General features: G+C 39.9%; 2 protein-coding genes across 4 annotated transcripts; one reads left to right on the forward strand and one right to left on the reverse strand.

Annotated features, from left to right (window-relative positions):
* The first annotated feature begins 26 nt into the window (after positions 1 to 26).
* LOC131973958 (fatty acyl-CoA hydrolase precursor, medium chain-like) lies at positions 27 to 17,179 on the forward strand. 3 transcript variants are annotated; one of them, XM_059336100.1, is made up of 13 exons: positions 27 to 521; positions 10,403 to 10,595; positions 10,684 to 10,822; positions 11,138 to 11,271; positions 11,925 to 12,078; positions 13,162 to 13,266; positions 13,366 to 13,464; positions 13,608 to 13,751; positions 13,853 to 13,930; positions 14,020 to 14,167; positions 14,266 to 14,415; positions 14,508 to 14,580; positions 14,655 to 17,179. In XM_059336100.1, the coding sequence occupies exons 1-13, from the start codon at positions 446 to 448 to the stop codon at positions 14,839 to 14,841; spliced, it is 1,680 nt and encodes a 559-aa protein (XP_059192083.1). In that variant the 5' UTR covers positions 27 to 445; the 3' UTR covers positions 14,842 to 17,179. The 3 variants fall into 3 exon arrangements, with proteins under 3 accessions (XP_059192083.1, XP_059192081.1, XP_059192082.1); XM_059336098.1 differs by lacking the exons at positions 10,403 to 10,595; positions 10,684 to 10,822; positions 11,138 to 11,271; ... (7 more) ...; positions 14,508 to 14,580; positions 14,655 to 17,179 and adding exons at positions 1,991 to 2,183; positions 2,272 to 2,410; positions 2,712 to 2,845; ... (7 more) ...; positions 7,324 to 7,396; positions 7,471 to 8,117 and having other exon boundaries at positions 61 to 521; XM_059336099.1 differs by lacking the exon at positions 27 to 521 and adding an exon at positions 9,002 to 9,148.
* On the reverse strand, positions 16,153 to 26,242 carry fbxo31 (F-box protein 31). The gene is made up of 9 exons (XM_059336103.1): positions 25,749 to 26,242; positions 23,162 to 23,233; positions 22,197 to 22,273; positions 21,056 to 21,223; positions 20,822 to 20,896; positions 20,604 to 20,713; positions 20,139 to 20,292; positions 18,594 to 18,976; positions 16,153 to 17,969 (listed from the first exon to the last, which is right to left on the reverse strand). The coding sequence occupies exons 1-9, from the start codon at positions 26,164 to 26,166 to the stop codon at positions 17,747 to 17,749; spliced, it is 1,680 nt and encodes a 559-aa protein (XP_059192086.1). The 5' UTR covers positions 26,167 to 26,242; the 3' UTR covers positions 16,153 to 17,746.
* Between the last annotated feature and the right edge of the window lie 886 nt (positions 26,243 to 27,128).

Raw genomic sequence — 27,128 nt, forward strand, 5'->3', positions numbered from 1 at the left:
TTGGTCCACCAATAATGTCAGCAGCAAAGTGCACTGCTCTTGAGTACCTTTTACACAGTCTATGTGTGGAGTTACAGAAACTTTCGTTGATGTTTGGTTCCAGTATGGACAGATTTTGGATTTGAAAATTTCTTTGGAAGAAGCAAAAAGGTTTTTATTTTGTTTCTCTTGTGGGTACATGGACAACAATAGATACAGTCTACAGGGGATATACTGGTGTGCATTAATGGGTGCCAGTTCAACAGGGAGCAGTGAAGGGGTGGAACGTCTGCTTTCTGTTGGTCACCATTTGCTTTGATATAAAACCGTCAGGCCTTATCTTCTCCGTAATATAAAGTTCAGCACTGCCTCTGTGAAAGTTTTTAGGGGAAAGCTCTGCAGGCGTCATTTCTCTTACCTCATCGAAGAACCCAGCAGTGTCGCAAACCACATAGAGACAAGCACCATGAAGTCCCGCGCAGAGCAAACTTTCTTCTATCTAATGTCTGTGTTATTTCTCTGTGTTGCTGCAGACCTGCAAGGTAAGTAGGAGAAAACTAATTTCACTGCACAGTTATATAGGCAATGCAAATTAGCATGCATGGCTCTTAGATGAAGCTCAAAACAACATAGTCCAGGTATATGTTTTTTTGTTGTTGTTTTAGTTCTCATATGACTGAATATGTTGTTGACTTGTTACATGTTTGCAATTTACCGAGCCTTAATCGAGATAATCTTTTACCTACTTCCAATGCAGACTGTGTCCAAAGGTGAAACTCCACAAGACCAAGCAGGTCGCATGTAATGAAATTATCCAGGTTCCTTTTTTCTTTGCTGGCCTCATGCCAAGGTTATAATAGTTTTGGATTTTTCATTAGTTTTAGTTTTAATTTCGTTGTGAATTTTTGTTTTCAAATTCAGTTAGTTTTAGTTAGTTTTTAGAGTGAGTTTGCTAGTTTTAGTTTAGTTTTTACTTTTTGAAAATGCTTAGTTTTAGTTTAGTTTTTATTAGTTTTAGTGTTAGTTTTAGTTTTTTTGTAATGGGTATGTGCCTTCATTTCCTTTGGTTTATCATCTCAGCCCCAATAAGGTTATTAACTCTTACAGTTCTGGGTGTTTTGTATTTTGGTTCTAGTGTAAACATCCCAGTCTCAGTAAACATATTCACCATGTGTTCCTGCATGTTCAAATAGAAACAATGAATTCCGTATGAAAAAAGTTGACAAAGACGAAAACTAAGGACATTTTCACTATAATTTCAGTTAGTTTTAGCTAGTTTTGTAACCACAAAATACAGTTTCAGTTAGTTATCGTTTTTTTAAAAACTGTTGTTTTTATTTTTATTTCAGTTAACGAAAATGTTCTTCTTTCAGTAGCCATCATTTCTTATGGGTACAGTAACACTGCTTTACAAAGGAGCATTATAATGATAAATGATCAAATAAATAATCAGCACAAATTTTTGTCGAAATTATTAACATCATTACTTTGAGGTCAAATGTCAACACACTCAAGATGTGTGCTGATTATTGGTAACAGAGAAAAATTGTATTCAGTAGCGCTCTGCATCAATAATGAATTTAACTCAAGAAATGAAAAGAAACTAGGCTAGCCTAAAGTTAAATATAGGGCTCCAACAACCAATTATTTTAATCAATTATTATTCTGTGAATAATTGTTTTGATTTAATGTATACAGTTCTAGTTTTCAAAGGTGAAATATTTTAGTTTGGAAAGAAAATGTTCCATAGCCCAAGGTGGCATCTTCAGATTATTGATTTTGTCCAACCAACAGTCCAAATATTCATCATATTCAATTTCCGACAATAAAACAAAACACATGTTTTGTGTTCGCTGTATGAACAGCATTTTAAAGTTTTGACGACATCAGGCAACCTCGTCTTTCACTTTTTTGAAGTGTTGAAAATCATAATACATGTTTTTTCCTCAGGAAATTGAAGTGATAAATTGTGTTACATTATTATTCTGATTCAGTCCTAATATCCTGACAGCACCTGATGTTCACACAAAGCTTGGGAGCCTGAGAGGTCAGTATGTGGCTGTAAAGGGAAAGGAGACTGGCGTCTATGCCTACCTGGGTGTTCCATTTGCCAAGCCGCCTGTTGGGCCTGCTCTGAGACTGGCTGCACCCCAGCCTGTAGAGGGATGGGAAGGAGTGAGAGATGCCACCCAGCAGCCGCCCATGTAAGGCCTTCATATGTTTCATCTGTTGCATACAACACTTGGAGAAAGGTTGTCCAATACTTATTGCAATAATATGTCTCTTCCTCAGGTGTATTCAACATAGACAGCAGTCTTTAGATCTGATGGAAAAACTCGGCATGGTGGTAGATCTCCCAGACATTTCAGAGGACTGCCTTTACCTCAACATTTACACACCTGCAAACAGAGCTCACAATGCCAAGCTCCCAGTAAGTTGCTGCGAGTTTGTAATCATGTTGCTCAGTTGAGATTCAGTTTTGGATCATTTTAGATTGATAATGTTCTTTAAGAAGTTGGCTTGATTGATTTTGAAGAATCCATAATGACAATGTGACTCATGATGCCCATATGTAGAACCAGCCTGCAAAGGAACTGATGTTGCCCTGTTTTTGTCACCTTCAGTTTTATGTTTTTTTTTTATTAAAGTCTTTGTTTGATGTAGTTTGAGTTTTTCAATTAGCTCCAATATAATAGAGTAAAAATTTATAAGGTCTTTTATTACCTAACCAGGTAATGGTCTGGATCCATGGTGGAGGTTTTGGTATTGGGTCAGCTTCCACATATGATGGATCAGCCCTGGCTGCTTACCAGGATGTGGTTGTGGTTGTGATCCAGTATCGCTTGGGACTTCTAGGCTTTCTCAGGTAAAAATACTCACAGTTAGTATGAACACACTATGATTATATTTTATTGATCTGATCTATGCCTATGATTGTGTATGTTCCATCCAGCACTGGTGATGAGCACATGTCAGGAAACTTTGGCCTGTTGGACCAGGTTCAGGCTCTGAGGTGGATCCAGCAGCACATTCATAACTTTGGGGGAGACCCAGGTTCAGTTACCATATTTGGGGAATCTGCTGGTGGAGTGAGCGTTTCCCTCCTGGTAAGGATCAAACTGCAGATAAGGACGAGTATGGCACTGGATATGACAACGCTCTCAGCACATCAACAATATTTTCTAGTGGCCATTTTCAGTATTGCAGGACTTTAAACTAGGATGGCCCTCAAAGAGTGCAAACCAATGGCAAGGACAATCAAGGTCAATTATGACTTTTTCTATCATACATTTTTGATTCTTGTAGTCACAAAACTTTCTATAGGCAGAGAAAATGGATTTAAAAATCTTTGACATCATCACAATGTAAGAGTGTAAGTGTAAAGTTTATGAGCTCAGTCATTGGTGGGGCCAACAGGAGAAACACTCCTGTATCCAGAGAACTAGAAGACCTCTCCTGGTAGGGTCTCCCAAGTCAAAGTGGTCCCAGGGGAGGGGCAGAACTACGAGAGATTCCAAACCCTTATGAAGCGTACACATTACCATAGGTGTACCTTGCCCGGCACAAGTAAACTGGGGCCCCCTCCTGGTGCCAGACCCGGGAGGGGAGCATGCAGGCCAACGTCTGGTGGCTGGCCGGGCTCAGCCCGAAAAAGCCACATGGATCTGCCGACCTGTGGGCCCACCACCCACAGAGTAGGGTATAAGGGTCGGGTGTGATGCACGCCGGGTGGCAGGCAAAGAGGTGGGTACCTGGCCGTGCTGATCCCTGGCTTCAGTGACTAGCTCTGGGGACGTGGAATGTCACCTCGCTGGCGGGGATGGAACCCGAGCTTGTACGGGAGGTCGAGCACAAGCTCGGAAGGGGTACCACCTGGGGACTCTATAGTTCTTCAGGGAGACTTCAACGCTCACTTGGGCAACGATGATGGTACCTGGAAAGGGGTGATTGGAAGGAACAGCCTGCCCGATCTGAACCTGAGTGGTGTTTTGTTATTGGACTTCTGTGCGTAGAGTTGCTCATAAGTGTACTAGGCCATAGATTGATGATTGATTTCATTATCGTATCATCAGATCTGCGGCTGCATGTTTTGGACACTCGGGTGAAGAAGGAGCAGAGCTGTCAACTGATCACCACCTGGTGGTGAGTTGGATCAGGTGGCGGGGGAGGCTGCTGGACAGATCTGGCAAACCCAAACGTGTTGTTAGGGTGAACTGGGAACGTCTAGTGGAGATCCCTGTCTCCAGAACCATCAACTCACACCTCCGGAAGAATTTCTCCAGCATCCTGGGTAAGGTTTGGGACATGGAGTCCAAACGGGCCATGTTTAAAGCCTAGTTGTTGACGCGGCTGGTAGGAGCTGTGGTCTGAAGGTCATCGGTGCCTGTTGTGGCAGCTACCCAAGAACCCGCAGGTGGACACCAGCAGTGAGGGAAGCTGTCAAGCTGAAGAGGGAGGCCTTTCGGTCTTGGTTGACCGGGGTAGCAGCAGACAGGTACCGTTCGGTAAGGGCTGCAGCTGCGGCAGTTGCTGAAGCAAAAACTCGGGTTTGGGAGGAATTCAGGGAGGCTATGGAAGAGGACTTTTGGTCGGCCTCAAAGAGGTTCTGGAAAACCAGCAGGCGACTCAGGAAGGGAAAGCAGGGCTTGGCTCAAGTTGTGTTTAGCAGGGGAGGAGACTTGCTGACCCGACCTGGGGATGTCATCAGACGGTGGAAAAGGCACTTTGAGGAACTCCTTAATCCAGCCAACATGTCCTCTGTAGAGGAGACAGAGTCTCAGGACTCAGGGGAAGACTTATCATTATCCCTGCCAGAAGTCCTAGAGGTAGTCAAAAAGCTTCCCGGCGGCAAGGCGCCAAGGTTGAATGAGATTCGCCCTGAGATGCTGAAGGTTCTTGACACTGTTTGACAGTGTCCTGAGATGGACAGGCTGTTTGGTGTAGCGTCAGCAGTGATGCGGGTGTTGTAAGGCAAAGCTCTCGATTTACCGGCGCATCTATGTTCCAACCCTCACCTATGGTCATGAGCTTTGGGTAGTGACCAAAAGAGCGAGTTTGTGGATACAAGCGGCTGAAATGAGTTTCCTTTATAGGGTGGCTGGGCTCAGCCTTAGAGATAAGGTAAGGAGCTCAGACATCCAGAGGGAGCTCGGAGTAGAGCCGCTGCTCCTTCGCGTCGTGGTTTGGGCATCTGGTAAGGATGCTTCCCGGGTCCTCCCATTAGAGGTGTTCTGGACCCATCCAACTGGTAGGAGGCCCCAGGGAAGACCGAGAACACGGTAGAGGGATTATATCCCTCGCCTGGCCTGGGAACGCCTCGGGGTCCCCCAGGAGGAGCTGGACGTTGTGGCTGGGGAGAGGGACATCTGGAATGCCTTGCTTAGCCTGCTGCCCTTGCGACCCGGCCCCGATAAGCGGACGAAAATGGATGGATGGATGGATAGAAGACCTTTATTTTGTAAATACATCAGGGAAGTAAATCTCATTGGAAGGAGTAAGCAATATCTTTGGGGGTGGTAACCAGTTTTTACATCACATCCATGGCTGTATTTTATTGCCCAAAGCATTTTAACCAGACTTTGATAGCTGTTTCCTTTATTTCATGACAACGATTAGGAAAGAAAAACTGATCAAGTGAGCCATGAAATATGATCAGGAAAAACATTTTTCTTATTATTCTGACACCTCATGAATGCAACACAAACCTCCTAAATTGCAGGGTTAACAAAAGTGAAAATTCATTAATGCATCCTTCCCTTTGTTCAAATCCACTCCAAAATTTAAGGGGTTCTCAGCCCATGCTACACCCTTCCACCAAGTTTCATGAACTTTTTATGGACCAGTTGTTTTTCTGCAACCTTGCTGACAAATATTTTTGCAAGTATTGCACATGTATTTCCCTGCATAGTGACTACTGTCCACAGAACCTTTTATTTCTTCTGTTGCTTGAATCAACAGCTTCTGTCACCGCTGTCTGATGGCCTATTCAACTATGCCATCGCTGAGAGTGGCACTGCTGCAATGGATTTACTCATTTCAAATGATCCCCTTCCAGTGACACAGGTTAATGATCAGTGTGTTTATTTTTGCAAAATACTGAGAGTATCACAGCACTTTTGTTTTTCAAAATTGTTGAGATGGATCCCACATATCTGTCCTCAGATGGTTGCAAATGCATCTGGCTGTAGCCTCGAAAGCACAGAGGAGATCTCTGATTGCATGAGGAGCGTCGATATTGACACTATTGTGACAATTGGGATGGTGAGATATTTACTGCAAAACTAATATTGACTAACTGGATTAGATATGTGAACAATGAGCCTGTATTATTTTCTGGAGATATCTATCAGATGTATTTATGTTGTCTTTATGTCAGCTTTTTTTTCCTTCAACACACCTTTTCTCTCAAGGATGAAAAATTGAGAATAGCTGTTAACACTGATGGACACTTCCTGACAAAACCTGTGGATGAGCTGTTCCGTACCCATGAACTTCTTACTGTACCGTTCATGACTGGTGTTAATAATGATGAAGGGGGCTGGTTACTTGCTGATGTAAGTGTGAATGCTAAGTTGTTACTGAAATTCGTATGTATGAAGGGTAAACCCATTTCCAATTGAACCCACTGAAACATGATTTTCTGCATGTGTGAAATGTTAACTGTCTTCCCATAGTTCTTTGCTCCTCCAAACTGGACAGAGGGAATGGATCGGGAGCATATCATGAACATGATGTACATGTTCTACCCTGATGTAAGGCAGACAGTGCTGGACATGTACAATATTACTCTGCTTCATCATGCCAAAACCTCTCTGACAGATGTGTTGCTCATTTTCCCAAGCCCGATGATGCCATGTTCAGAGATCTCTTGGTAGATGAATATATTGGAGCCGGTGAAGATCGTGTGAAAAATAGAAATGGATTCACTGAGATTCTTGGAGATATGATATTCATCTTTACAGCAATTAAAACTGCTAATGCCCACAGAGGTATTTTCTCTACACAATATTTATTTAAAAACCATTGTTTCATATTTTCTGTCACACACTTTCATAAACACAATTTAACACATCCATTCTTCTTTTAGATGCAGGTGCCCCTGTGTACCTGTATTACTACCAGCATGCTCCTGAATTCCTGCAGGCAAAAAGGCCGAGCTATGTTGGGAGTGACCACGGAGATGAAATCTTTACAGTATTAGGATTCTGCTTCACAACTACTCATGTCAAAGTAACTGGTAAGTGCAAAATAAAAATCACTATTTCAATAGGCCACCAGAGATCTAAGTTTCTTTGGGGGTTTTTTTAAAGTGCAAAGTGTTTTATTCGATTATTATTATTTTAGATGCATGCTCTGAAGAGGAGGAACAGCTGAGCAGGGCTATGATGAGCTACTGGGGAAACTTTGCTCGCACAGGGTAAGCCTCACTACAAATGATGCTGCACATGGAGATAATACTTGTTTATAACTTGTGTGTGATTGTGTGTCTAGGTCTCCTAATGGGGAAGGTCTTGTCCACTGGCCAAAGTATGGAGCAGAAGAAGACTACTTGTCAATTGATGCAAATGAGCAGGTACCTGGTCAGCACCTGAAGAAGGAGCGGTTTGTCTTCCTGACTCAGACTCTGCCGGAGAAGATCCGACAACACAAAGAGAAGATGGAGCGCACCGAGCTGTAGAATAGTCACTTCTACTTTCTCCCTTTATCAATTTTCTTTCGAGTTCCTCTTTAACAACAAACACAGTTGAACTTAAAAAAAGGTGTGTAATGTGGCAGTAGGGAGTCAACAATTAACGGGTAGTATTCAAAACTTGTTCAAAAAACACTCAAGTATTCTCATACTGTCTGACTAAATATACCTGTATTTTTACCCTCGATCTACTAATTAAAAAAAGTGTAGCCTACTTCTTTTGAAGAATATTGTTAAATACATTTTCATCGTCAATTGACAGCTGGAAGGTGTGGTTAGAAATACCTTGCCCTATAGGCTGCTATTAATTACTAGTTATGTGATAACCATAAATGAAATATTGATCTACGTCAGTGATGCAGTCTCACTCGCTAAGACTAATGTTGACAATGCCTTTCTGTTTTCATTTTTCACATGTATTTTGTTCAAGAAAGGAAATAAACAATCAAAAGTCTGTTCAGCCTGTTTATTTGAGTATGAGGAGTTTAACAAAAGGGCCACTAAACCTGCATCAGTTTAGAAGATGTAGGTACCTTGCATGAAAATGAGTAATTTAAGGTACCTCTGGTAGTACAGTTTACAACTGTATTTTCAAGATTACTTCTCTTGCAGGGTTATAAACCCTGATTAATGGAGAAACGGCATATGCATTTATATTGTAGGTCACAGTTCCTCTTACGAGACCTTTGGTTGAACTAAATGGTCAGCAGCAACATTCACTGCCCTTGAGTACCTTTTACACAGTCTATGTGTACAAGAAACAGAAACTTCCCTTGAGGTCCGGTTCTATGGACAGATTTTTGATTTGAAAATTTCTATTTTTTTCCTCTTGTGGTCATATGGACAGAAATAAATACAGTCTACAGATATACTGGTGTGCCTTGATGAGTATCACATTATAGGCCTGCTTAATCAATCATGTAACTTTTCTCCAAATTCTTTTGTTTTCACTACTGAGGTGCAGCAGTTGGATTGATAGTATGAACTACAGTTCCCAACATCCTTGACAGCTTTCCTCTCTATGTGAGGCTCATGGGAGATGTTGTTCTGTAGTGCAATATTATTTTGTAAAAATGACACTGTAACCATTGTGAAAGACAGTGATCTAGTAGGTTTTTATTAAGCCCATGGACAGGCAGATTTCATGTTTTAGCTGATGAGGGAGCCTTTAATGTTTTGAGCTATGGTGGCCAGGGTAACAGCAGTGAAAGGGCGTAAAGTCTGCTTTCTGTTGGTCACCTGTTGCTTTGATATAAAACGACTGAGTTACACATTATCTTGTACGTAAAATAAGTGCAGCACTGCGTTAGCTAAAGTCTTGAGGGGAAGCTTCTTGGCACGCGTCATTTCTCTTCCTCATCGAAGAATCCAGCAGTGTTGCAAGCCACACAGAGACGACCAGCATGAAGTTCGGTGCAGAACAAACTTTCTTCTGTCTAACGTCTGTGTTATTTCTCTGTGTTGCTGCAGACCTGCATGGTAAGTAGGAGAAAACGCATGTCGCTTTGTTTTTTGTTGTAGTTCTCATATGACTGAATATGTTGTTGACTTATTACATGTTTGCATTTTACCGAGCCGTAATCGAGATAATCATTTACCTACTTGCAATGCAGACTGTGTCCAAAGGTGAAACTCTCCCTACAAGACAAAGCAGGTCGCATGTAATGAAATTATCCAGGTTCAGTTTTTCTTTGCTGGCCTCATGCTGGTTCAGGACGACATGGATGTGGAAAGAGCTGTGTACAAATACTTACTGATGAAACACTGCCGGGAATGGAGCAATGCGATAAACCCACTTCTTAACGAACAAATCTATTTTTCTTCCTATTTTTTAATAGCTATCATTTCTTACGGGTACAGTAACACGTCATTTACCAGATGAATTGTGGAGATCAGATCAACACAACTTTACAAAGGAGCATTATAATGATGAATGATCAAATACATAGCCAGCACGATTTTTTGCGAAGTTATAAACATTATTATTTGGAGGTCAAATGTTAACACACTCAAAATGTGTGTTGCAATTATTGGTAACTGAGCAAATAGTATTCAGTAGGTGAAAGTTGAACCAGGGTGTAGCTCTGCAACCTAACCAGCAAGGTGTCAGTTTAAATGAATGGGTGAATGGGGGTGTTTTTCACTTTGACCCACTAAACGCTCTGCATCAATAATTAATTTAACTCAAGAAATTAAAAGAAACTAGGCTAGCCTAAAGTTAAATGTAGGGCTGCAACTACCAATTATTTTAATCAATTATTATTCTGTGAATAATTTCTTTCATTTTGCTTTAATGTATAAAGTTCTAGTTTTCAATGGTGAAATATTTGAATTTGGAAGAAAACTGTTCCAGAGCCCAAGGTGGCATCTTCAGATTATTGATTTTGTCCAACCAACAGTTCAAAACTTCATCATATTCAATTTCCCACAGTAAACCAGAATAAAACAAAACACTTGTTTTGTGTTCGCTGTATGAACAGCATTTTAAAGTTTTGACGGCAAAAGGCAACCTCGTCTTTCACTTTTTGAAGTGTTGAAAATCAAATGGGACATTTTTCTATTACATAACATTCGTGAGTTGCAACACAAGCTGGAGCCAACCAACAACCAGATGTTTCATACTTGGAGGACTTATATTTGCTACTTAGCCATAATACATGTTTTTTCCTCAGGAAATTGAAGTGATAAATTGTGTTACATTATTATTCTGATTCAGTCCTAATATCCTGACAGCACCTGATGTTCACACAAAGCTCGGGAGCCTGAGAGGTCAGTATGTGGCTGTAAAGGGAAAGGAGACTGGCGTCTATGCCTACCTGGGTGTTCCATTTGCCAAGCCGCCTGTTGGGCCTGCTCTGAGACTGGCTGCACCCCAGCCTGTAGAGGGATGGGAAGGAGTGAGAGATGCCACCCAGCAGCCGCCCTTGTAAGGCCTTCATATGTTTCAGCTGTTGCATACAACACTTGGAGAAAGGTTGTCCAATACTTATTGCAATAATATGTCTCTTCCTCAGGTGTATTCAACATAGACAGTTTTCTTTAGATCTGATGGAAAAATTCGGCATGGTGGTAGATCTCCCAGAAATTTCAGAGGACTGCCTTTACCTCAACATTTACACTCCTGCAAACAGAGCTCACAATGCCAAGCTCCCAGTAAGTTGCTTTGGAATCTTGTTGCTCAGTTGAGATTCGGTTTTGGATCATTTTAGATTGACGTTCATGCAAAAGTTGGCTTGATTGATTTTGAAGAATCCGTAATGACAATATGACTCATGATGCCCATATGTAGAACCATACTGCAAAGGGACTGATGTAGCCCTGTTTTTGTTACCATTATTTTTTTTTGTTTTTTGTTGTAATCAGATTAAAGTGTTTGTTTGATGTTTTTTTTTAAATAACTTAGAAAGAATATTGTAAATTGTGCTTTATGTTTGTTGAAGTAATTATGGTCTTTCATTACCTAACCAGGTCATGGTCTGGATCCATGGTGGAGGTTTTGGTATTGGGTCAGCTTCCACATATGATGGATCAGCCCTGGCTGCTTACCAGGATGTGGTTGTGGTTGTGATCCAGTATCGCTTGGGACTTCTAGGCTTTCTCAGGTAAAAAGACTCACAGTTAATATGAACACACTATGATTATATACTATGAAATAAATCCCCCACAAGGCTGTAATTCGAATCTACCTAGTCGTCAAGTGTTTTTCTTTAAATATTTTCTACGACAAAAGGAGGGGGACCCACCTGGTTGGCGCTCCAGGTGCCGAAAAAAATGTGTTATTGCTGTGTGGGACGCCCTCCTCTGACATAGTGGAAACCAGAACCAAGTATTTAAAGACGACGACGTAGATTCGAATTACAGCCTTGTGCAGGATTTATTTTGCAAGTATCAAAAACAGATACAGATGTCAATGATGATAGACAAATACAAAAGTCAGAACAACACTGAGCGAGACTCTTTTTATTTTGCAGGTTTGTGTGTAATTGTTTCTGTGTAACTAAGGTTTAATGTCCTGTTTTTTCCTTTGATGCTCCACTTTTGATATCAGAGCACACTTGGGAGGTCAGATTCCTAGCAAGCATCCTCTTCAGAAATGCTAGGCTGATTTGTCTAATGAATTTTTCCTTTCCCATAAAAACTGAAATCCTAACTTGTGCCAGGTCACGCAATCATGCATTAATTTCCTATATATGTATTTTCAACGGATTTCCACTACAATCTGATCTATGCCTATTATTGTGTATTTTCCATCCAGCACTGGAGATGAGCACATGTCAGGAAACTTTGGCCTGTTGGACCAGGTTCAGGCTCTGAGGTGGACCCAGCAGCACATTCATAACTTTGGGGGAGACCCAGGTTCAGTTACCATATTTGGGGAGTCTGCTGGCGGAGCGAGCGTTTCCCTCCTGGTAAGGATCAAACTGCAGGACTGTAAAACTCTTAACAGGACATCTCAAACTGCAAACAATTTTCATTTTATGAACAAAGCAAAACAACATAAGATGATGAATAACAAGATACATGGGAAACAAGGTTTACACATTTCAGTAACTAAGTTGTAAACACAAAACTAAGATTGACGATGAAAATGTAAAATCAGTAGAAACTGAAACATTAAGTTAGCAGATAAATCATGTAACGAAAATGTATCATTGGTAGATGTGAAGGTAATTAAGTGACACATGTCCCAAATCTAGATGGATGGTGGGGATTTGAGCCAGTATTCTGTATGCAAAAGTCTCAGGGTCCTTTAATGAAGGAGATGTAACTCTCCCACTTTACACCTTTCAGCCTTTCTCCCCAGTATGAGGGACATTTGGACCCAGTCCGCCTGCGCTAAAGGGAGGGGTTTTAATGGGAAAGGATCCCCCAAAACTGGGCATGACCCCAGCTTATGAAAAAGTACCAGTGCTTCCCCCACACTTCAAGTGGGCAAGGTGCATGAGACCATATACATAATAGTAGGAAGTTTAAGAATACCCAGCCCACCCTTTTCCAACAATGATAGAAAAAGAGGAGCCCATCTTTCAATATCAGCTTCTAATTGACAGAGGTTCAATGTTGAACGTAGCCAAGTCTGTTAATTCAGAGGGGAAGTGATCTCCAAGTATTTAATGCCAGTAGTAGGCCATGAAAGGCCATCTCTCTGGAACATGGCCCTAGGGCAATTTATGGTCAAAGCACGCGCTTCCAAATTCGACCAATTTACTTTGTACCCTGATAGGTGAGCGATGTTCTGTGGCATAACAGTTATAAAACTCTGCTATAAATCCGTCTAGGCCAGGGGCTTTGCCAGATGGTAGGCTTCCAATGACATCCACTATCTCCTCTAAAGTAATGGGTGTGTTTAATAAATTGAGTTGAGTAGTAAAATTGAGTAGGGCTTTTAATATTGCTGACAGGCAGTTCATGCTAGTATTGCACATGTATTTCCCTGCATAGTGACTACTGTCCACAGAACCTTTTATTTCTTCTGTTGCTTGAATCAACAGCTTCTGTCACCGCTGTCTGATGGCCTGTTCCACTATGCCATCGCTGAGAGTGGCACTGCTGCAATGGATTCACTCGTTTCAAGTGATCCCCTTCCAGTGACACAGGTAAATGATCAGTGTGATTATTTTTGAAGAATACTAAGAGTATCACAGCACTTTTGTTTTTCAAAATTGTTGAGATGGATCCCACATATCTGTCCTCAGATGGTTGCAAATGCATCTGGCTGTAGCCTCGAAAGCACAGAGGAGATCGCTGATTGCATGAGGAGCGTCGATATTGACACTATTGTAACTCTTGGACAGGTGAGATATTGACTGCAAAACTGATATTGACTGACTTGATTGGATAAGTGAAAAATGAGTGGATTATATTTTCTGAAGATATCTATAAGCTGTATTTATGTTGTCTTTATGTCAACTTTTTCTTTTACACACTTTCTCTCAAGGATCCAAAATTGAGAATAACTGTTAACATGGATGGACATTTCCTGACAAAACCTGTGGATGAGCTGTTCCGTACACATGAACTTCTTACTGTACCGTTCATGACTGGTGTTAATAATGATGAAGGGGGCTGGTTACTTCCTAGTGTAAGTGTGAATGCAAAATTTTACTAAAATTCATATGTATGAAGGGTAAACTGAATTTCCAATTGAGCCCATTAAAATATTGACTAATTGTCTTCCGATAGTTTATGGCTCCTCCAAACTGGACAGAGGGAATGGATCGGGAGCATATCATGAACGTGATGTACATGTTCTACCCTGATGTAAGGCAGACAGTGCTGGACATGTACAATATTACTCTGCTTCATCATGCCAAAACCTCTCTGACAGATGTGTTGCTCATTTTCCCAAGCCTGATGATGCCATGTTCAGAGATCTCTTGGTAGATGAATATATTGGAGCCGGTGAAGATCGTGTGAAAAATAGAAACGGATTCACTGAGATTCTTGGAGATATGATGTTCATCTTTCCAGCAATTAAAACTGCTAATGCCCACAGAGGTATTTTCTCTACACAATATTTATTTAAAAACCCTTGTTTTATATTTTCTGTCACACACTTTAATAAAAAGGATTTAACACATCCAATCTTCTTTTAGATGCAGGTGCCACTGTGTACCTGTATTACTACCAGCATGCTCCCAAACTCCTGCAGGGAAAAAGGCCGAGCTATGTTGGGAGTGACCACGGAGATGAAATCTTTTCAGTATTTGGATACTGCTTCACAAGTACTCATATCAAAATAACTGGTAAGTGCAATATAAATATCACTCTCAGAGAACTAAGTTTATTCAGGGGTTTTTGAAGTGCAAAGTGTTTTATTTGATTATCATTATTTTAGATGCATGCTCTGAAGAGGAGGAACAGCTGAGCAGGGCTATGATGAGCTACTGGGGAAACTTTGCTCGCACAGGGTAAGCCTCACTACAAATGATGCTGCACATGGAGATAATACTTGTTTATAACTTGTGTGTGATTGTGTGTCTAGGTCTCCTAATGGGGACGGTCTTGTCCACTGGCCAAAGTATGGAGCAGAAGAAGACTACTTGTCAATTGATGCAAATGAGCAGGTACCTGGTCAGCACCTGAAGAAGGAGCGGTTTGTCTTCCTGACTCAGACTCTGCCGGAGAAGATCCGACAACACAAAGAGAAGATGGAGCGCACCGAGCTGTAGAATAGTCACCTCTACTTTCTCCCTTTATCAATTTACTATTGAGTCCATTTGTGTATGTGTGTATCTTTGTGTTTTGGGTTTGTAGTACATGTTCACTTGTTTAAATGTAAAAAAAAAAACACATTCTTTTCTTCATGTCTGTTTAAATATAGCTACTGTCACCCTTTGTCAAAAAATGCTCCAATTTAAGCACCTGTCTTTTACAACCACCCTTTTCCATAAGATGTCCCCTTTAAAGCTGAGTGAATACTTTTAATAGCCACTGTGTATTTTGAACATCTATTTGAATCAGAGCAGATAGCTTCTGGGAAAACTGTTACAAAATATGTAGTGAAAGGTCATTTTTAGTCATGTGATACCACTACTGTATTTTCACACATATTAACACCTGAATAATCTAAATTTAAAAAAAATATTTCTTCTGAAGCTGTGAAATGTTGTACTACTCAGTTGTGTGTTGTCTGTGGAAACCCTGAGAGCCAGTGAGATAAAAAATTCTGCTGATGCATTTTGTCTTAACATTTCTCTCGTTATATTGAATCAAGGACAGGTGAAAAAAAGTTATGGCAGGCGATTTATTATTATATATATTTTTTTTTTGTCAATCAGTGTTCTAAGTCTTGTTGTTGTAATACTAATTTTGGCCACAAGAAGCTGAAGTGCAGCAATACTCTATTCCAAATAGGACTAAATGCATATTTCAAGTTTTCTATCAGAGGAGTTAATTTATCCATGCACTCGCAACAAGAAAAAAAAATATCCTCGCAAAAAACAACATTTGCTTCTACAATAAAAAAAACCTGTCAAGAAGTGTTAAACATGGGAGAGAAAATTTATATCAGACTTAAAAAATGGATCAGATTTCTTACTTGCCTGCCACTCAGGGCTTCTGTAGTTTTTTTGTATCCCTGACTCAATATTGTCCAACAATCTTATTCTTGTTTACACAGATGAACACCCACAAAAAACAAAAAATACACACACTCACACTGGGCATTAGTATGACAGGGACATGGACCGTGGTTAACAGACTAACTTTTAATCTGGTTTCTTTATAGGTCTAACACTGTATGACACTGTATGAGGTGAACATGTTTGCTTTAGGCCGACACTGACAGTCAAACTGCAAACTGCATTACACTATAATTAAATTCAAGTGTGGCAGTGGAAGGAGATAATCCTTTTAGGTGATTGGTTCGAACAGCTTTGCAATGGGTTAAACATTCAAACCATACAAATAACAGATCTGACAGAAAAGGTTCTTTTCAGTTTTGTATTTTTATTACTGAGAAGAGCGCTTAAGCTGAAAAGCTCCCTGAAGTCCGATGTGAGCAGTTCAATAGGTCAAACTTAGATCTTTTTTTTTTTTTCACAAAATCAGGCGTATCGCACTGAAAATAGTACAAAGCAACACTTTTTGAAGGCAAATCATTCAAATAGCTGGATACAGAGGGCTTACATATGGGGGAATTAAAATAAATTACGCTAAATTGCAGAAGAATTCAATAAAATGTGAAAAAAATTAAGTTGATGATGCTTTAGCAGACACTTTTTATTTTTGCAAATGTTCGTAAAGCTGCAGTCTGATATAAAAGTGCTGGCCAGTGGTTTTAAATGATTCAATATACTTCCCAGAAAAGTGCACTTGGAGTAAGAAAGCTACTGGGCAACACCACCAGGCTGTAATGAGCCATACAGACACTTACTTGGTACCTTGAGATGCACTTTGAGCTGTTAGTTAGTATAATGTTCAGCTAGCCTGGTCTCAAGTTCAAAAGGAGTTGGAAAACTGGAGGGAATAGCTTTGCAGGTATAAAGCCAGGCAAACATTACGTCAGCCAGTGAAACAAACAAATGCAATACATTTCAAAGGTAAGAGAAGTTTCTGTTTCAGACCATCATTATAGAAGCACATAAACTGTATAATTCAGATAGTTTGATCAGCTTATGTATAGGTTACGTTATTCTATTGCAGTACAATACATCTTTCCATCTTACATAATATAATATCAAGTGTGATGACGGATATGTTTGATGTAGAACCATGAGAGCATATCATTATCTCTAAGTTCAAAGGGCCAGAACTGGCTGATGTAGCTACAATGTTTGATAAGACAGCAAATCATCTCTTGTCAATGGTTTGAAAATTACCCAGTTGTAAAACTCACTCAGTATTTCAATTGGCTAAAATCAACGTAACTTCATACATTTTTGTTATACACATAAATACTTCAGTTCGGTTTTTCACTGACTTGTGGCGAAGAGAAAAACACCTGAGAAGTCTGTTTTAAAGCAAAAAAAAAAAAAAAGCAAGGCATGCTGCTTAATGAAAGTAAAACATGTTCAGAAAATGCTTATGAATGAGATGTGATTAAATAAAACGCAGCATGCAGTTCAATATTTTGGGCACTGAAATCAGTAAAATGCTATATATTAGAATACATTGGACACCTTTATCGTCTTCAAGCACTATCAAGTACAGACATGGTTTTAGAATCAGAGGCACGTACAGTTTGATCCATAATAAGTGGTATGTAATATTCCTTTTCTCCTGCAGGGAATAAATAAATAAATAAAAAAATGTTAATGTGACCCGTTTCATGCTGCACTGGAGGATTAAGGTCATACTGAGGTGAGGTGATAAACAAGGACTTGGGAAGCCTTTCAAAGTGCTTGCATGGGAACAAGAGCACAAGTGTACCTAGGTCAGGGTGACATAACTAGCTTAATTAGACAGTAAAACTCAGTGTATGTGAAACAGATATAGATAGAACATGGAAAGTTAAGCTCACAAGCTATTGCGATAGTAACTTTCAGTCAGCGGAGGACAGAGGTGATATGTGTAAAATGGTTGTTATTCTGTATTGTATTGTGGGATTTTTTTGGGGGGGTGCATCGTGGTGCATCAGGATGTCCAGGACTGCATGTTGCACAGCATGGCCTCAAATCGCTCCATGTTTGGGGCATGAGCGTGAGCTAGTTGGTCCGTCAGGCGACTGTACAGACTGAAAGACTTCAACTCCAGCCAGATGAAACCAAAACGGTCCTGATCAAAGAGCACAAAGAGCCCCGGGGTGCGCTCTGGACTTGTAAAGCCGTGCCCAGCGATCAGGCCTGTCCCATAGAAGCTGGAATGGAGGAACAGCAATTTTAAATAAAGCAAGATTTTGATAGATATAAACTTCAACAGGTTGTAGACATAGACAAACTGTGAGTATACAAGTAAACAAGTTACAGATAATAATTTTAACTGCAGTATTTTACTGTAACAGTTAATGATTCATAATAATTGCAGAATATTATTTTCCATACAGCTTTATAGTGATCCATGGAAGCCCATAATTGTCTGGTTGCTCTGAATTAATGAGATAGTTATGTCTAAATTATGACAAACGTTTTTATTGGGGGAAAATCTGCCTTGTTTTTCTGAATTAATTAGATATTTAAGACCTAAGTTTTCATTGGGGGGAAAAATCATAATTATTTAATAATTGATAATTATTTCATTAATTCAGAAAAACAGAGCAGATTTTTTCCCATGAACACTTTACTCAGAATTGAGACAATTACTCATCAATAAAAACAAAAACAGGGTACTTCATCAAGCGAAATATTTCTTTAACAGCATGCAACTAAATACAAACAGGTTGCAAAAACTTTTGAAAGCAAAAATCACCATGATCATTTTTTATATCGTATTAAATATCCCTATCTATAAAACACTGTATGCATTATCCATTGAGAGTTTTTACCATTTAGTGCAGGTGCGAGGGTAGACCTCGTTGCGGGCCATGACCCCCAGGGGCAGGACAAAGGGCTGGGTTTCAGGAGGACTGGTGCTGCCGCTCGGGCCAGGCTGGCAGCTGTCTGAACAGGTAACATGGTCTGCCTCTACCCCGTCTGCTGCGCTGGCATCACCGCAGGCATCATCGCAGGCCCCCTCTGCTGGAGCTCTAACTGTGGCAGGAGTATCCTTGGACTGCTGTTGATCTTCTCTCTGTACTTCTTCGTGTACCCCCAGTACCAGCCGGGACAGCTCCTCTATGTTGCGCTGGTGCTCCAAGTCTGGGAGGACCACAGGCCGGCTCAGGTCAACATTCAAAGTGAGTTGCCCTGCAGGAACATTCGGGTCTCCCTGCAGGAAGGAAAAAAACATATAGTCACCACTAGCTGATTGATTTTGTTCCATCCTCTAGATCACAAATGTGAGAATATTCCATTCAGAGGCACTCCTTGTGTAGGAGTTCCTGTTAAAATAATTCTGGCTGGATAGTTTGTTGTTTGAGAGGAGGACTAAGACCTCGGGGATATTTAAAGCTGGGGGAGGTTTTCTGGAAAAAGGAAGAAAAACTCTGCCAGTTCCTAGAAGGCGAAACTATTCATAACATTTTCTCTACATTTCTGAAATGCTTCACTGACACTGACAAATGTTTTATTGCTTTTATTGTCTCCAAATTCCTTTTTACAATCTCTTTTTGAAAAGTGTGTCTTCCTTTTGGGTTTGCTTTGCAGTGTAGCTAGTTGTTGCCAAAGCTGTGATTATTTCTGAAACATTTCAGCATCTGTAGCGACGCGCACATCTGCATTTTCTAGAACAGCCAATAGAAAGCCCTTTAGTTGGAAATAACCTGTGAAGTCTCCCATCACAGGTGAGATTTTCTGAAGACTGAAGTCTAGACCAGTGATTCCAAACAAGGGGTACTCATATACCAGATGGTACTTCTGCAAAACTAAGTTGATAAAAAAGATGTTATTGTTCAATTATAATTTAAAGAATATATGCTGTAACACTACAAGTTGCAGCTATGTAATAGTGCGTGAAAACTAGTTGTCCAGCAAGTACCGAAGTTTAAATAGGCAGCTAAAAGTAATGACTTAACAGATCAAATGATGAGCAAAAAGTAATGGATAAGAGGTGGAAACATTCAGCTTCACTACAGGTAGTAGTAGTAGTTGTAATAGTATGATTTTTGACCAAACCCAAAACATTGACATTTCAATTGTCTAAAAAATTAACAATTTCCACTTTTATGTAATAAATAGTATTGTAAATTGTGAACACATATTGATAAAGGGGTAACCTCAGATCGAAATAGTTTGGAACCACCTGAGTGACAATATGCTGAAAGGTTATTATGGAAATGTTTTCCCAACCACACCTGAAAAATGCCAAATGCCAACCCCAGCTTAAAATGACATTAGAAGATTCAAAGGAAAGCAGTCTTTCTGCACACAATCTACATGCATGAGTAATTTCTGCCATTTAGATCTCTGATAATGATTATTAATCAACTTACAGTGAGCTTGGTGGCTCTGGCATAAGTCCCAATGAAACTGAGCATGACAATCTCCAAGCCGTGACTCCCGTAGGTGCCTTTGAAGAGGCCTGGCTGCAGCAGGTCAGAAGGCATCGAAGGAGGAAGGTAGATCCTCCGATACGTCAAGCAGTTACTGTCAAAAGACCCGAGACAGCATTAGTAAGAGTTGATCTGACGTTTGCCACTGTTAAGTGTTTCAACTTGACTGTAGATCTGCCATAATAATATGTAACACAACAATCACATCATGAACTGAATAAATATGGAAAACTAATTGATTACAATGTCTAACCTCAGATTTACCTGGGCTTCTGACAAGACCATCAGAACTATCAACAGGTTATACATTCACTGAGCAATAACTCTGATCAGGATCTAGTAAGAGAACACGCTGTTCTTGTAGTTGTTCTTTAAGAGAAAGCGTCATAAGGAAGAGACTCGTACTCATATTGACTGGTATAAATGAACTTCATGAGGATGAGCTCCTGCATGTGCTCGTGGAAGATTTCCTCCAGTGTCCGGCCCCATTCTTCCTCCAACCATGTCCTGAACTCCTACACATGCCCAAACACACACACAAGTCAGAAGAATCAGTAGAATTTGGGCATTATTAAAGTACATGGGCTTAAAAACATCAGTAAGATATGTAATAGTTCCATTACCTCCTGTCTGCCCCCTGGCATGCGGTGATGATCAGTTTGGTTACACTTTGTTGAAAACTCGTCCTTCTTCACAGTCTAAAATTAACAGAATATGACACATATGACAGGATGACATACTTTTATTTGTTCTAACCTCAAATTAAAGTAGAATCTGTGTCAACTAGTATCCAAATTATGTAGACCTGCTGATTTCTTTGGTGCACAGAGGAGCTTTTGTGCTGTGGAAGCCCTCACCTGTATGTCTCCTTTGTGGGGACCCTTGTGTCCATACATACACTCCACAGTGGCCTTTTTGCTCTCCCACAAGTGGATACGGAAGAGCGGCCGTCTCCTCATGGGATCCTCCACACGGGGGTCATGAGGTGGCAAATACATCCAGCCGATGATGAACAGCCCGTCCACCTGAATGTAGAATACTTTTAATCATCATTGAAATTGAAACATTAAAACCACTCCCCTCAGGAAGGCGCTACAGAGCGCCAGACTCAAAAACAGTCTTTCCCCAGGCTATCGCAATGATGACCCCCTAAACAGTCACAAAGACAGAACAGACAGTAACCCTCAGCACCACTGTGCCTGTAAAAAGACATTTTTATAACTATGTATTTCTACCATTGCACTACCTGTATATATTTTTCACCAACCTTACCTTGTACATATCTTTTCTAAAGTCTTTTTTGCTATTTTGAATATTTAATATTTGTATTTCTGTATTTTTTAATGAGAGATAGAGACAAACTAGAGTCAAATTCCTAGTACATGCTGGGGTTGGAAAAACATTCCATGGGGATTTAGAGGACATTACAAGAATAAAAAGGGAAGTTACAAAATTGAAAGTTGACCCTTAACAGAGAAGTTAAATATAGTTGGGGAAGATACATTCTAGCATAATCTTGACTGAAACAACCAGATTTCATGCAAGTACACTTGAATATCTATGCTATTCCTCAATCACATGCACATAGCACACTGCTTACTGCAGGGCTGCTGAGGCCACACAGGGGGTCATTTTACTGTATTTTTGAATGTGTGGAGTCGGGGGGCATAAGTAATATTCAACTAAACATTCATGTTTTTGTTGTTTAATGGAATAATTGATTGTTCAGTAAAATAAACTTGCTAAGTTGTAATATTTCCAAAATTCTGGAAAAGTTTCTGGAAATTCTCCACCCATTTGCCAGAAATTCTCCACCCATGTGCACTTATATACCTAGCCAATAAAGATGATTCTGATTCTGAAGTGATCCTTAAATGATCTTTCCTGATTAGCAGCTGAACATCATAAATGACTTTGCAAAGGAAGTGAACATACTGTACGCTGTAGTCTTTGTTCCTTATCTCAATGCAAATGTATTGATTGAGAAACACTACTTACCACAACGTTAAGCAATCCACCATAAGGCCCTATGTCTGGCTGCCACAAGCCCAAGATATGTCTGTATGGGTGAAGCACTGCAAAACAAGAACACAACATCACACCATGCATATCCCTTTCTGCAATGCAACACCCATGCTTTATTACAAGCTACACTGTGCACGGTTGCAACCACAAGAGGAAATGTTAGAGCTTGCAGATTTCACTTTCTGTTTAATGTCTGTCAGGATGACGTCCATGAGATGTAAACCGAAAGGGGAGAACATGTAAACTGTCCACACTCCTGTCAACCAAGCAGTCCAAACAACACACACAGCACACCAAATAAACCGGCCTCCCGTTTCACACTTAATATGATGGCAAACAGCGCTGAGGAGAATTATTAACACGTCCGCCGTTCAAACAGGAAGCGTGACTCCGCAGCAGCTGTTTGCTTACAAATCAAATCAATAAAGAGTCCCAAACACACCACCCCTCATGCTGCAGCCATCCATGTTCAGGCCCATGTACATACAGTGTGTGTACACGTCTCTATAGTCCATGTGCTCGTAGTCCGGGAGGAGCTTCATAAAGCGCCCAGACTTCACCCGGGGATTGACACCTGGACAGGCACAACACAGGCATGTGTAGAGCAGCCACGGACCTCAGCCCAGCGCAGTAATGGCCAAAATAATCTAGTCAATGAGCCAATGGGTGTCACCATTTTCACAATATGTTTTGTGCCAACTGGTAAGAAGTCGAACCCATCAATAGTCTGAGTTTAAGTGCAACAGAGAAACCAAATTCATATCCTGAAAGCTTTTGCTGGGACTGTTTTCTGTATGCTGTCATTACATCTACCCCACATACACACAAGAAAATATAATGGTGCAAATGTTAAATGACCCAATGGAGAAGGAATAAACAAAATACTTGGATGAGTTCACGGGTGATATCAGAACTGTTAAATCAGCAGCCAAACTCACGTTTAACATAAAGGTCCCGGCTAGATACTCCTCCAACTTCCATCTTCCGCAGATCCTCCTGCATACCAAACTCTGCAGCGAGAAAACACGTGAGAGAAACAGGATTAATATTACAAACTGTAGGGCCACAATTTAGGTGTTATTAGGTTGTTGTTATCAATGAATCTGCTGATTATATTCTCGATTAATTGTTTGGTCTATAAAATGTCAGGAAATAGTTTTTAAAAAATCAAAATCCACAGTGATAAGTATATTATTTTGTCACCATATTTAAGAAGCTAAAAAACAAATTTTCTGCCATTTTTACATGAAAAATGAATCTAAAGATTGTAAATCTGTCAATTTACAGACACAGTCAGTCAGATGGAAATCAGTTATCTCCATATTTATCTAATTCCTTTTGTAAATTGATAAATGTGTGCTTTTTTTCTTGATACTTTTCATCATGAGTAATATGCACTGAACACATATTTGGACCTAATTACAGTAAGTTCTTTTAATGCTGCAGTATTTGGAGCTCTTAATCACACATCATATTTTGACTGTAACTGTTGATTGTTATTAGTAGTCATAGTAGGACATATTATACTGCTTTTAACTGTCCCACTTCCTCTCTGTAAGTACCTAATTATCATAAGTGCTTTTTCTTTGACTACGCCATCATTTCCCCCTGCTTGCTGTCTTTACTGTAACTGTTTTCTTTAGTTTCATTTTTTGATTTCAGGGGATTTTATACCTACTTGGCTGTTCTGCACCTCACATAAAAACAGTGTACTAATTCCTGGTATGCTGGTTATTGTGTAACTTTTCAGAAAAACAACTTTCCTAAAGCCACTACTATTAGCTCAGTCTGCAATCACTCCTTAATTATATTAAAGTACAAAATATCCCTACAATTTTAGGATTTTGGCTGCAAATAACATTTGTTTTTCATTATCAATTTATCTAATATTTATTGTTTCAATTTACAGATTAATAATTGAATCTATAAAATGACGTGAATAACAAATGCAAATAACACAAGGCTCAAATAGTATTTCTAAGTTTCAAAGTTTTGTTTGTTATTAAAAAACCCCACCTATATTTGAATTTAGAATATATGAGACTGATAAAAACAGTAAATTCTCACACTTGGGAAGCCAGAGTGTGGAAATATTTGGTATATTTTCATATGAATTATTTCCCTTTAAGGTTGGGTGATATGGCAATAGAAATGTGTCTTCTGTCAGAGAGAGATTTTGCAATATAAGTTAGTTTGTGGACATTGTTGCACATCAACTAGCAGCACTGCTTTGTAACACTTTCTCATTTGTTTTACCAGAGAAGTGATTATATATATATATATATATATATATATATATATATATATATATATATATATATATATATATATATATATTATGATCATAAAATGACATATGCCATAACAGAGGAATTTACTTGTATTGCCCACTATTATTTTCAAAAATGCATTGATTGATAAAAACTTAGCAGTGTATGTTTATGGTTTTAAAAAGTATTTGTGTCTAATTATGTGTGTTTAATTATGTTAGGAGACATATTTGATCAAACCAGTAGCTGATTGTAACTAAGTACATTTACTCAAGTACTGTACTTAAGTACAGTTTTGAGTATTTCCTTTTGTCTAGCTTTGTCTAACTTTTTAGAGGCAAATATTGTACTTTTTACTCCACTACATTAAGCTGCCAGCTTTAGTTACTAGTTACTTTTCAGGTCAAGATATAAAAAGACATATAATGCATTTAAAATACTTGTGGCTTTCATAAATTAAACCACATAACAGTATATTAAGTTGTTAAAATTAGCCCTACCACAATGACATTTAAGTGCTGCTTACATGAATAAATTAAAAGTAATAATCCAATTATATATTATATATGTTACATATATATTTGGTACATTTGGATACCGTTACATACTTGTACTTTAACTTAAGTAAGGGATTGAATGCAGGACTTTTACTTGTAGTGGAATAATACTGCAATGTGGTCCTGGTTAATATGCAATAACATCCACTTCACTTGGCTGTGAATCCATCTACCTCATTCGACTGCAATACCAAGTTATTTATTTATTCATTATCATTTGATGACAATAAAAGCATTTTTATCTTATCATATTTGTACATTTACTTAAGTAAAGGATCTGAATACTTATTTCACCGCTGGTTCAAACCTGCAATAATGCAGTCCCCTGACAAATAACACGGGGTTGTAGTGATCAAAACAATGCTCAAGGCCCCCAAAAGGTTAGGTCCGGCCCTGCATCAACAGCCTGCTGCACAGAATGGCTGACAACAGTAAGAGGCCTGGGTCTGTGTTTTACAGCAGTGACTGCCTTAACGGTAATTTCCTTCACGATTCCCGTACAGATCAATAGAAATGCTTTTAGGGAACACATTTCCAAGGAACCAGAGCTGGGCAACGCGCCTGACACAAATAACCTGTCGACAAGAAGGAATGTCATGTAGGCTGGTCAACGCAATTTATATTTATATGACTCAACGCTTTATTTAGCATTGTTATACGTTAAGGTTTTCATTATCCCCAGTGATCACTATATTTACCTTTCATGCACCGCCTTCTCCAGATGGTTTCAGTGTTGAGGATTTGTCTGAATTTCTTGCAGATGAGGGCAACATTTGGTAGTGCTGTACCGGGAAGCAAGGAGAATATTTCCACTAAAAGCTCCGGGGGTAACTCCGCTAATGATTGCGGGTGTGGAGGTCCCGTGCTTGTGCGATCCAGAGAGCCTCCTCTGTTGACATGACCGCTGCCATATTCACAAGCGTCACTCGGCCCTGCAGTGGCTACGCCGCTCTCCGGGCCTCCGCCGCCGACGTCGCCTTGCCTCTGACCCACGATCCGCTCCTCTTCTTCCTCGTCCATGTCGGAATCGCTACCCTGATCCTGCTGGTTATGCCGCTGTCGCCTCCTGCACCTCCGCGACTGACCCACTCCGCAGAGCCTGGCACAGACAGCCATCCGTAGTCACCAAACAGGCAACATTACATCACTACAACACATCTATCGCTGCAGTCTGGCTGATCTGCTCGTCCTTGTGAGCATGGGCAGAAACATTTTTTCGACGTCACGCAAACGGACGTAAAGAGCGTAGCAACTTTGCTTTCCTCCGCTCTTCCTCCTGCCAGCAGTGGTATTCGTGGTGTACATTTATTATTATTATTATTATTATTATTATTATTACGTAGTTTCATGAAGAAGATCCATGCTTGCCGTCTAGATAGAAAATGAAAGGGTGTGCTGTCTCTCACACCCAGTTATTCAAGTTGCATTGTATGCAACACTTGTCTGTGTACATTGCACTTGTTGTTATGTGGCTCCGTCAGGATGCCATGCATTTTTCCTTATATCTTAAAAAAAGGACAATGAGTACGGCTACCTGCACACATTCCTTATTGCTAATTGCATAGCCTATGTACCCCCCCCCCCCCCCCCTTTTTTTTTTTTTACAAGCAGTTTATGTTGGTGGGGGATCCTGATCTTCCGACCATTATTGAGTCCATGTTACTTAATTTTCCAAAAATGTGACTTATACTAAATAGTTACCGATAGTGTTGATGTGCAAAAATACAAATACGTTCACTAAACGTAATAATAGGTAAAACTTTGTCAGTTCTATGCAAATAGTGCAACAGCTCGTTTGACAACTCTTCCTGGCAAAGAAAAGAAATCGAGCGAGCCAGGAGTCGAACCCACATCTTCTGATCCGCAATCAGACGCGTTGTCTATTGAAATAGCCTGTTTGTCGAACTACTGTTGCTATAAATAGTAACACTCTACCACGATATGCCTTTGGGTTTACCGTTTCGACTCCCGTGTCTTGCCGAAATTGTTCAATTAAAATTTGGCAAAGTACATATAAATAGATTGTTATACTCTACGATAACGTGTATTTCACCAAATACAAATGAATTATTCAGACA

This window comes from Centropristis striata, chromosome 6 (genome assembly GCF_030273125.1).
Source record: "Centropristis striata isolate RG_2023a ecotype Rhode Island chromosome 6, C.striata_1.0, whole genome shotgun sequence".
Classification (NCBI taxonomy): domain Eukaryota; kingdom Metazoa; phylum Chordata; class Actinopteri; order Perciformes; family Serranidae; genus Centropristis; species Centropristis striata.

Coding starts and splice junctions, on each gene's coding strand:
- fbxo31 (XM_059336103.1), bottom strand. CDS start 26,166: ATGGCTGTCTGTGCCAGGCTCTGCGGAGTGGGTCAGTCGCGGAGGTGC. Junction 20,293..20,603: donor ATTTATACCAGTCAATATGA/GTACGAGTCTCT, acceptor GTCTTTTGACAG/TAACTGCTTGACGTATCGGA. Junction 18,977..20,138: donor CCAGAGCCACCAAGCTCACT/GTAAGTTGATTA, acceptor TCCTTCCTGCAG/GGAGACCCGAATGTTCCTGC.
- LOC131973958 (XM_059336100.1), top strand. CDS start 446: ATGAAGTCCCGCGCAGAGCAAACTTTCTTCTATCTAATGTCTGTGTTA. Junction 14,416..14,507: donor TACTCATATCAAAATAACTG/GTAAGTGCAATA, acceptor TCATTATTTTAG/ATGCATGCTCTGAAGAGGAG. Junction 14,581..14,654: donor GGAAACTTTGCTCGCACAGG/GTAAGCCTCACT, acceptor TTGTGTGTCTAG/GTCTCCTAATGGGGACGGTC.